This window comes from Panulirus ornatus, chromosome 10, assembly GCF_036320965.1.
Source record: "Panulirus ornatus isolate Po-2019 chromosome 10, ASM3632096v1, whole genome shotgun sequence".
In the NCBI taxonomy this organism is placed as follows: domain Eukaryota; kingdom Metazoa; phylum Arthropoda; class Malacostraca; order Decapoda; family Palinuridae; genus Panulirus; species Panulirus ornatus.
The window spans coordinates 40,396,777-40,408,769 of NC_092233.1; the positions used below are offsets into that span (position 1 = coordinate 40,396,777).

General features: G+C 42.5%; 1 protein-coding gene across 2 annotated transcripts in view; it reads left to right on the top strand.

Moving 5' to 3' along the window:
• The first annotated feature begins 2,738 nt into the window (after positions 1-2,738).
• LOC139750677 (cuticle protein AMP4-like) overlaps positions 2,739-11,993 on the top strand; it is a 177,885-nt gene continuing 168,630 nt past the window's right edge. The window contains exons 1-3 of one of the 2 annotated variants that reach the window (XM_071665353.1): positions 2,739-2,830; positions 2,983-3,191; positions 3,305-3,646. In XM_071665353.1, the coding sequence (XP_071521454.1) occupies positions 2,822-2,830; positions 2,983-3,191; positions 3,305-3,494 (408 nt within the window). In that variant the 5' untranslated portion in view covers positions 2,739-2,821 and the 3' untranslated portion in view covers positions 3,495-3,646. Of the gene's footprint in view, positions 2,831-2,982; positions 3,192-3,304; positions 3,647-11,993 lie in introns of those variants that run through there. The other variant, XM_071665354.1, reaches the window with a different exon arrangement.

Genomic DNA, 11,993 nt, shown 5'->3' on the forward strand with positions numbered 1-11,993 from the left:
GAGATGATGGATGTGTCAGAAGTCGAGGGAATTAGAAGAATGAGGAGACCAAATTGAAGATGGAAGAAGTAAGTCGTGATAAAGATTTTGAGCCATCGGGGTGGTAAGTATACAGTATCGTGAAAGGCGTGCACAGAATAGATAGAATTGGAACGATTGTGTATACTTGGGTCGAGGTGCTGTTAATTGATTGAACAAGGGCATGTAGTGTCCGGGGCAAACGATGGTAAGGTATGTCTTTAGATAGGAAGCTGTTGTTTCGGTGCATTAGACATAGTACCTAGAAATTGGCTGTGGGTGTATGGCACCATTCTTCTTTTGTTCCTGACCGTACCTCGCTAACGCGGGAAACGGAAATCAAGACAGAGAGAGAGAGAGAGAGAGAGAGAGAGAGAGAGAGAGAGAGAGAGAGAGAGAGAGAGAGAGAGAGAGAGAGAGAGAGAGAGAGAGAGAGTAAATATATAAGATATTCTTTGATAAGTTTTCTTCACATGTTGATGTTCATGTCTTAAAGCAAGATGATAATTAATCATGCCAATAATATCATGAATAATGACGTTTGAAGTTCTTGAATTTTTTCTTGATATCTTAGGTACATTTTTCTTTTTTGGCTTACTAAGCCAAATGAAACTGTACTTAATATTTTCATAATTAGGCTTGGAGAAACTCTCCTTCCTCTAACTCCCATTCAGAATTCATCACTGCTCGTAATCATCGTAAGTATGTCATCTTTGAAGCAAAACGCTCCTTATACAATGAAGGTGCAATAAACTTTCCTCGTCATTCACTGATATGTCTTTCTAGTCTTTAGCTAAAGGCATCTTTAACAACTTTTGCTTTACCTTTCCTTCACTTTTTAGTGTTGACGGTACTATAGCTGTCTCTTCCATAGACAAAGCAACTCTCTTCAGTTTTCATTTTTCCTTAAATTCTATTTTGGATGACTAAAATTCCTTCATCCCCCGATGCTCCTCTTAATCATCCAATGTCCACTCCCATAATCTCTTTTGGAAGTGTTCGAAGGGCACTTCTCTCTCCAGACACAAGCAAGGCTTACAGTCCTGATGGCATCCATCTCCGAGTATTGAAAGAATGTCCCTCTGAAATTGCACCTGTGCTTGGTTGTTTGTTCTGTTACTGTGCAAAAGCGAGAACTTCTTTTTCTTGGAAGCGTGTGTTGGCACATCCCATCCCTATTAAGGGTAGCCGTTCTATCCCCTACTACTATCATCCTATTGCTTTGACATCTCCCATTTATAAAGTTTTTAATCCCTTCTCAACTCCCATAACCTCAGACATCTTAAATCTTAACGCCTTCTTTCTGATCGCCAGTATGACTTCCGTAAATCGAGATGCACTGGTGATAATCTTTCCTATCTTGCTAATATCTCTTCGTCATCCGTGAAAGATTTTGGGGAATCCTATGTAGTTGTCCTTGATATATCCAAGGTTTTTGACCAGTAGTAGCATCGAGTTCTCATCTTTAATCTCCGCTCTTTTGGCTTTCCTTTCTCACTTCGCTCCCTCATATCTAGCTTTCTCTTTGGCTGATCGTTGGATCAGCCTCTCCTTCGTTCAACATGAATATTGTTGTCCCTCAAGGTCCTGTCCTGCTCCCTACACTTTTTCTCCTTTTTAGAACCGAATGCGCTCATATGCTGACGACCCAATATTTCATTCCTTCACATCCTTCAGTTCTGCCCCTTCTTTCTTGATCTGCATCTTGTCTCGACAGATCTTCCTCAGTAAACTTAGACTTGGAAAGGATATCCCACAGGGGTAGACCAAGATCTGGACAAGTTTAATGCATCCAAGACCCAGTTTCTACCCATCTCTCCATCGAAAACTTTTCACAGATTTTCTCTCCCCTTTGATGGTTCTGTTGTTCTACCTCTTCACACAAAGAACATACATGGCATTACTGCAACATACACTCTGTCTTGAAAACCTCACATAACGAAAATAGTTAAGTTTGTCTCTAAGAACCTGGGAGTTCTGTTTAGATGTCAAAATTTCTTCTCTTTTGAACAGTTGCCCCGTACTGATCAGTCCTTATAGAGAGTAATGCTCTCGCATAAGGGGTGGCTCTAGCTCTGAATCCTTACTTGACGGAATATAACCTAAAACAGACCTTAAATGTTAGCTCAGTTTCCCGCTTCTATGGGCATTACTGTGGTGTTTACTCCCAATAGATGGCTGTTTGTGTGCCCCCACCACTAGGTTGATCACACAATACTAGGCAAGCTGCTGTATCACATGATTACAGTTTGGTCGTTTATATCTCAAGGATGGATCAATTGATAAGTCTTTTTTTCGCTACACCTCTAAACTTTAGAGCTCTTACCCTCTTCCCAATAACTAAGACCTGGCACGTTTTAAAAGACAGGTCTTTCACTTCCTCCAAGACTCGTGAACACTTTCCCTTGTCTCTTCTTTTATCTCTTTCTTTAATCTATCTGTATTTCTAATAAGGTCTTACCTGGATGAGGGCTTTTGTCCGTGATTAGAACCTCCAGAGTAATAAGAAAAAAGAATTTGTGATCCAGATACTAAATGACTCAGCTTTAGCGTCAGTGAACGGAGGCTGAGGCGTTCATATCGATGTCAGAAAGTGAAGCTACCATAAAATACACCAGAGAGGCGTATGCTGAGAAAAACTCCTCCTGTAGACCATAGGAGAGTGGGAACCTGTTTACAACCGTCGAGGTCAAACCGACCGCAAGGTCAACCCATATGGTGACCTCGAGTGGACCCCTCACTGCCTGGTATATAAGGCGGCCTGACACACAGATCCTCACACTCACTACCACAACCGTACAACATGAAGCTCGTGAGTAACAGTTCCGGAAGTGGCAGGAGGCATACGCTGCTCGGTCTAACTGAATATTTCGTAAGATGAAACCTCTGACATACTCGGCGACATTGTTCTGTGCTATATTTGTTCTACTGCCACACGAGGAACTGACGTTTGATTTATTGCAGGCTGTGATCCTGGTCTTGGTTGCTGTGGCTGTGGCAGAGGACTCGGAGGAGAGCGTTCCCCCACACATTGCCATCCTCCGCAGCGAACAGGTTAACCCGGACGAGTTCGGTGCCCACAGCTCCGACTTTGAGGCCGAAAACGGCATCCAGTTCCAGTTCTCCGGTCATGAGGGCCCTGAGGGCGGTTCCAACATGGCCGGCTCCTGGAGGTCAGTTCACCTGTCATCTTTGTCTTCCTTGCTATACTAGAACTCACGCTATGTGAACATATTACATGATACATGTATCTGCCAATCTCATCAATGTTTAATTTTCTCCCCAGCTATCCCCAGGAGGACGGCAGTGTAGCGTCAGTCCAGTTTGTGGCCGATGATAACGGCTTCCAACCCCAGTCCGACCTGCTGCCCGTGGCCCCAGCCTTCCCCCACCCCATCCCCCAGTTCGTCCTCGACCAGATCGCCTTCGCTGAGGAAGAAAGTAAGCGCGAGGCTGAGGAGGAGGACGATAAGTAGACATAACGATTAACTTAACCTCATCATATCCTCTAAACCTGACTTACGTAACCTATTTTTTGATTCATGTCTGTCATTGTGTTAGTGTTGTTATATTTGTTAAACTGTATATGTAGGCACTATCTGTAAATAAATATTCAGGATATTCAAAAGCTGTTTCATGATACATTTTCAAAATTAGGAGACAATAATCATCTTAACCAGGAAATGATAATCACGGGATAGCTTGAGTCGCCTGACGTTATATACTACATCAGAAGAATTTCTTCATTGACTGCTTGGTCCCAAGCTAATAATGTTTATTTCATATGACTGAACTTATAATGGTGAAAAACTGATATGTAAGAAAAATTTTGAAAGTGTCAACATTATATTTTCAACTGTATTTAGAACATGCTTTGATCTTCCTTCCGACAACGAAAATGTAAACATTTAGTACCTACGATCCAGCTCAAACGATATAATGATTTGAATAAGCTTACAGGTCAGTGAACTGTACCTTTAATATGTATATCATGACGGTGTAAGTAGGCGCGTGGTTACGCATACCTTTGCAGCTGTGATCATGTTGCTTTGTAATGAGGTGATGACAGGTGCGATACATGTTGTGATGTGACATGAGATTGTTGTGACGTGAAGATAAGACACACGTCGTGCTTGTATTGTGTCGGGAGATGGCAGCAGGATTGATGTTTCTTATGATAATGTTCCCTAAGGTGTTGGCAGATGATGTTGTTGTGTCGTCTTGTGACGGTGGTGCGTCAAGTGATGGTAGGCTTCATGGTGGTACTGATGTGTCACGACTTGACAGTTGAGATAGTGCTTGCCATGCATGTGTGTCATGAAGTGATAGTAGGAGTGGTGCTTGTCATGCATATGTGTCATGATGTGACAGTAAGGGTGATGCCTGTCATGTTATTGTATTATGACGTGAAGCAGATTTGGTGCTTGTCATGCTGGTGTGTCATACCATGACAGTAGGGATGGTGCCTGTTATGCTGGTGTGTCATGACATAAAGAACTATGCTCATAAACTGTGAACAAGTGAAAAACAACTTGTCAATCATAAAGTCAAACACATCCGGATAACGCTGTTCCTGACGTACTCTCCAGATTATGTACATGAATATCAAGGCCTCTCTAATGTATGTATAGGCACTGTGGATGAGGCAAATATCAATCAGGATTTTCAGATGAAAGAATAATAATCAGGGCGAACGACACAGAGGCGAGTTTGCTGAGGCAGGATTCAGAGAGCAGGTATAAAGTAAGACTCAAAGGGCAGGGTTGCGGAAGCAGGACTCGGAGGACGGGTTTGCTCAAGCAAGACTCAGAGGGCGGGGTCGCTTGTAGCAGGACTCAGAGGGTGGAGTCGCTTGAAGCAGGGCTCAGATGGTGGGGTCGCTTGAAGCAGGACTCAGAAAACGTGAAAAGAAAACGTTATTCTAACTGTCACAGTTTATTTACAGTGTCGATGACATTATGAAAGGTAAACACCCTGCACACATGAATATAAGGACATGTGAGAAGGAATAGTACAACTTGCAGAGTGAACCAATTTGTGTATCCTGAGAAGTGACCAATAGCATTAAGCGAGACACTCTTTTTTACTTATTGTAGTCTTTCTCGGCCTTATTTTTCTCTCTTCCTCACCAAAGGTGATCTGGTCGGATGGGGTGGGAGGAAAGATAGGGCCTCCGGCAGCATGTCAGACTGGGGTTGGTAACCGTTCTCGTCGGCCACTAAGTGAACTGACGCAACAATGCCGTCCTCCTAGCTGTAGCTAAGGAGAAAATTAAACATTGATGAGGTTGGCAGGTACAGACAGATATCTGGACGTAAATTATACCATATGGCAGCACAACAGGAGATGGACAGCAAAGATAACAGATTAACTGATCATCCAGAATCAGCCACGTTGAAACCGCCTTTAGGACCCTCAGAACCGGAGAACTGGAAAGGATGCAGATTCGTGGGTTTAGAGTCGGAGCTGTGGTTACCAGTCTGCGTCGGGGTTGACCTATTGGCAGTGGAGGATGGCAACGGGCAAATGATCGGGCAGCTTGTCAGCCACTACCACAATAGCCACAACAAGGACCATAGCCTGGAAAACGCAAGGTGACGATGAAGTCTCTCTCACTGAGAATGATGAACCTGAATACTAATAATTCCCATTTCACTCAAGTAGACGTCTCAGCAATTAGAATATAGCTGAAAACAAGCAAATAAGTTATTTGAAGGTTCTAAGCTTATTTGCTTTAGAATAAACAATAGCTTCGACAATCACGAAAACATTTGCAATGTTTCCGTCAGAGTGGAAGCAAGATTCGCATATCAGACAGCCAGCATCAAATCTCAGGGATTTACTAAGTTTCTGGTGATATGTGATTAGGGCCGCGCCACTATACAGCGACTGACCAAGGTCACTACCCCTTTTTTTTTTCTTCTTATAAAAAGCGGACTGGTTATGTTTTTACTGCCGTTAATTGAGGGCGAACCGCACTCCGACGGCACGTCCGTGGCTTCTCTCCCGTTACTCTCACTTTTTTTGGACCGCGACCGACATACGCCTCTCTTCTACCTTCGCGCAGCTACTGTGCAATGTTTAGATCCACAAACGTGTTTCTTTTCGCGTGGTGAAAGGAAGCAGTCGGACAGGCAGAAGGGAGGACCAGCAGGGATTCGGCTGAGTGCTTGGCCCCATATTCAAGCACTGGCATACGTGAATACTAAAATACGACTCTTACAGCTATACAAAAGCGCTGTTTTTTCTTCATATATATATATATATATATATATATATATATATATATATATATATATATATATATATATATATATATATATATATATATTATATTTTTTTTTTTTATTATACTTTGTCGCGGTCTCCCGCGTTTGCGAGGTAGCGCAAGGAAACAGACGAAAGAAATGGCCCCCCCCCCCCATACACATGTATATACATACGTCCACACACGCAAATATACATACCTACACAGCTTTCCATGGTTTACCCCAGACGCTTCACATGCCTTGATTCAATCCACTGACAGCACGTCAACCCCGGTATACCACATCGCTCCAATTCACTCTATTCCTTGCCCTCCTTTCACCCTCCTGCATGTTCAGGCCCCGATCACACAAAATCTTTTTCACTCCATCTTTCCACCTCCAATTTGGTCTCCCTCTTCTCCTCGTTCCCTCCACCTCCGACACATATATCCTCTTGGTCAATCTTTCCTCACTCATTCTCTCCATGTGCCCAAACCACTTCAAAACACCCTCTTCTGCTCTCTCAACCACGCTCTTTTTATTTCCACACATCTCTCTCTCTCTCTCTCTCTCTCTCTCTCTCTATATATATATATATATATATATATATATATATATATATATATATATATATATATATATATATATATATATATATATATATATATATATATATATTTTCTTTCTTTTAAACTATCCGCCATTTCCCGCATTAGCGAGGTAGCGTTAAGAACAGAGGACTGGGCCTTTGTGGAATATCCTCACCTGGCCCCCCTCTGTTCCTTCTTTTGGAAAATTAAAAAAAGGAAAAAAAAAAACGAGAGGGGAGGATTTCCAGCCTCCTGCTCCCTCCCCTTTTAGTCGCCTTCTACGACACGCAGGGAATACGTGGGAAGTATTCTTCATCCCCTATCCCCAGGGTAAAATTTCTAATTTCTGCCGACTCAAATACTAAGAGATTCCATCTTCGAACCAGATGTGAAGCTTAGGATGTGAATGTCTCATGAGGCCTGGTTCGGATCCAGCTTGATATGGTTCAACTTGAGTACAGTTCGAGCTATAGGTCTGGACGTAAATATGGCTAGGTGGTTCATTTTCTTATTCGATACAGAGCTTAAAGCTTCAGACTGAATTAGATTCCGTTATGCTTTCTCAAAGCCAGTGAATGGAAATATATATATATATATATATATATATATATATATATATATATATATATATATATATATATATATATATATATATATATATATATATATATATATATCGAGGATGTAAGGCATGTGTACGTGTAGGAAGAGAGGAAAGTGATTGGTTCTCAGTGAATGTAGGTTTGCGGCAGGGGTGTGTGATGTCTCCATGGTTGTTTAATTTGTTTATGGATGGGGTTGTTAGGGAGGTAAATGCAAGAGTCTTGGAAAGAGGGGCAAGTATGAAGTCTATTGGGGATGAGAGAGCTTGGGAAGTGAGTCAGTTGTTGTTCGCTGATGATACAGCGCTGGTGGCGGATTCATGTGAGAAACTGCAGAAGCTGGTGACGGAGTTTGGTAAAGTGTGTGGAAGAAGAAAGTTAAGAGTAAATGTGAATAAGAGCAAGGTTATTAGGTACAGTAGGGTTGAGGGTCAAGTCAATTGGGAGGTGAGTTTGAATGGAGAAAAACTGGAGGAAGTGAAGTGTTTTAGATATCTGGGAGTGGATCTGTCAGCGGATGGAACCATGGAAGCGGAAGTGGATCATAGGGTGGGGGAGGGGGCAAAAATTTTGGGAGCCTTGAAAAATGTGTGGAAGTCGAGAACATTATCCCGGAAAGCAAAAATGGGTATGTTTGAAGGAATAGTGGTTCCAACAATGTTGTATGGTTGCGAGGCGTGGGCTATGGATAGAGTTGTGCGCAGGAGGATGGATGTGCTGGAAATGAGATGTTTGAGGACAATGTGTGGTGTGAGGTGGTTTGATCGAGTAAGTAACGTAAGGGTAAGAGAGATGTGTGGAAATAAAAAGAGCGTGGTTGAGAGAGCAGAAGAAGGTGTTTTGAAGTGGTTTGGGCACATGGAGAGAATGAGTGAGGAAAGATTGACCAAGAGGATATATGTGTCGGAGGTGGAGGGAACGAGGAGAAGAGGGAGACCAAATTGGAGGTGGAAAGATGGAGTGAAAAGGATTTTGTGTGATCGGGGCCTGAACATGCAGGAGGGTGAAAGGAGGGCAAGGAATAGAGTGAATTGGAGCGATGTGGTATACAGGGGTTGACGTGCTGTCAGTGGATTGAATCAAGGCATGTGAAGCGTCCGGGGTAAACCATGGAAAGCTGTGTAGGTATGTATATTTGCGTGTGTGGACGTATGTATGTACATGTGTATGGGGGGGGGTTGGGCCATTTCTTTCGTCTGTTTCCTTGCGCTACCTCGCAAACGCGGGAGACAGCGACGAGGTATAAAAAAAAAAAGAAAAAAAAAAATATATATATATTTATATATATATATATATATATATATATATATATATATATATATATATATATATATATATATATATATATATATATATATATATATATATATATATATTTTTTTTTTTTTTTTTTTTTTTTTTGCTTTGTCGCTGTCTCCCGCGTTTGCGAGGTAGCGCAAGGAAACAGACGAAAGAAATGGCCCAACCCACCCCCATACACATGCCTTGATTCAATCCACTGACAACACGTCAACCCCGGTATACCATATCGCTCCAATTCACTCTATTCTTTGCCCTCCTTTCACCCTCCTGCATGTTCAGGCCCCGATCACACAAAATCTTTTTCACTCCATCTTTCCACCTCCAATTTGGTCTCCCTCTTCTCCTCGTTCCCTCCACCTCCGACACATATATCCTCTTGGTCAATCTTTCCTCACTCATTCTCTCCATGTGACCAAACCATTTCAAAACACCCTCTTCTGCTCTCTCAACCACGCTCTTTTTATTTCCACACATCTCTTTTACCCTTACGTTACTTACTCGATCAAACCACCTCACACCACACATTGTCCTCAAACATCTCCTTTCCAGCACATCCATCCTCCTGCGCACAACTCTATCCATAGTCCACGCCTCGCAACCATACAACATTGTTGGAACCACTATTCCTTCAAGCATACCCATTTTTGCTTTCCGAGATAATGTTCTCGACTTCCACACATTCTTCAAGTCTCCCAGGAATTTCGCCCCCTCCCCCACCCTATGATCCACTTCCGCTTCCATGGTTCCATCCGCTGCCAGATCCACTCCCAGATATCTAAAACACTTTACTTCCTCCAGTTTTTCTCCATTCAAACTTACCTCCAAATTGACTTGACCCTCAATTCTACTGTCCCTAATAACCTTGCTCTTATTCACATTTACTCTTAACTTTCTTCTTTCACACACTTTACCAAACTCAGTCACCAGCTTCTGCAGTTTCTCACATGAATCAGCCACCAGCGCTGTATCATCAGCGAACAACAACTGACTCACTTCCCGAGCTCTCTCATCCCCAACAGACTTCATACTTGCCCCTCTTTCCAAAACTCTTGCATTCACCTCCCTAACAACCCCATCCAGAAACAAATTAAACAACCATGGAGACTTCACACACCCCTGCCGCAAACCTATATTCACTGAGAACCAATCACTTTCCTCTCTTCCTACACGTACACATGCCTCACATCCTCGATAAAAACTTTTCACTGCTTCTAACAACTTGCCTCCCACACCATATATTCTTAATACCTTCCACAAAGCATCTCTATCAACTCTATCATATGCCTTCTCCAGATCCATAAATGCTACATACAAATCCATTTGCTTTTCTAAGTATTTCTCACATACATTCTTCAAAGCAAACACCTGATCCACACATCCTCTACCACTTCTGAAACCACACTGCTCTTCCCCAATCTGATGCTCTGTACATGCCTTCACCCTCTCAATCAATACCCTCCCATATAATTTACCAGGAATACTCAACAAACTTATACCTCTGTAATTTGAGCACTCACTCTTATCCCCTTTGCCTTTGTACAATGGCACTATGCACGCATTCCGCCGATCCTCAGGCACCTCACCATCAGTCATACATATATTAAATAACCTTACCAACCAGTCAATAATACAGTCACCCCCTTTTTTGATAAATTCCACTGCAATACCATCCAAACCTGCTGCCTTGCCGGCTTTCATCTTCCGCAAAGCTTTTACTACCTCTTCTCTGTTTACCAAATTATTTTCCCTAACCCTCTCACTTTGCACATCACCTCGACCAAAACACCCTATATCTGCCACTCTATCATCAAACACATTCAACAAACCTTCAAAATACTCACTCCATCTCCTTCTCACATCACCACTACTTGTTATCACCTCCCCATTTGCGCCCTTCACTGAAGTTCCCATTTGCTCCCTTGTCTTACGCACTTTATTTACCTCCTTCCAGAACATCTTTTTATTCTCCCTAAAATTTAATGATACTCTCTCACCCCAACTCTCATTTCCCCTCTTTTTCACCTCTTGCACCTTTCTCTTGACCTCCTGTCTCTTTCTTTTATACATCTCCCACTCATTTGCATTTTTTCCCTGCAAAAATCGTCCAAATGCCTCTCTCTTCTCTTTCACTAATAATCTTACTTCTTCATCTCACCACTCACTACCCTTTCTAATCAACCCACCTCCCACTCTTCTCATGCCAGAAGCATCTTTTGCGCAATCCATCACTGATTCCCTAAATACATCCCATTCATCCCCCACTCCCCTTACTTCCATTGTTCTCACCTTTTTCCATTCTGTACTCAGTCTCTCCTGGTACTTCCTCACACAAGTCTCCTTCCCAAGCTCACTTACTCTCACCGCCCTCTTCACCCCAACATTCACTCTTCTTTTCTGAAAACCAATACAAATCTTCACCTTAGCCTCCACAAGATAATGATCAGACATCCCTCCAGTTGCACCTCTCAGCACATTAACATCCAAAAGTCTCTCTTTCGCGCGCCTGTCAATTAACACGTGATCCAAAAACGCTCTCTGGCCATCTCTCCTACTTACATACGTATACTTATGTATATCTCGCTTTTTAAACCAGGTATTCCCAATCATCAGTCCTTTTTCAGCACATAAATCTACAAGCTCTTCACCATTTCCATTTACAACACTGAACACGCCATGTATACCAATTATTCCCTCAACTGCCACATTACTCACCTTTGCATTCAAATCACCCATCACTATAACCCGGTCTCGTGCATCAAAACCACTAACTCACTCATTCAGCTGCTCCCAAAACACTTGCCTCTCATGATCTTTCTTCTAATGCCCAGGTGCATATGAACCAATAATCACCCATCTCTCTCCATCAACTTTCATTTTTACCCATATCAATCGAGAATTTATTTTCTTACATTCTATCACATACTCCCACAACTCCTGTTTCAGGAGTACTGCTACTCCTTCCGTTGCTCTTGTCCTCTCACTAACCCCTGACTTTACTCCCAAGACATTCCCAAACCACTCTTCCCCTTTACCCTTGAGCTTCGTTTCACTCAGAGCCAAAACATCCAGGTTCCTTTCCTCGAACATACTACCTATCTCTCCTTTTTTTCACATCTTGCTTACATTCACACACATTTAGAGACCCCAGTCTGAGCCTTCGAGGAGGATGAGCACTCCCCGCGTGACTCCTTCTTCTGTTTCCCATTTTAGAAAGTTAAAGAATACAAGGAGGG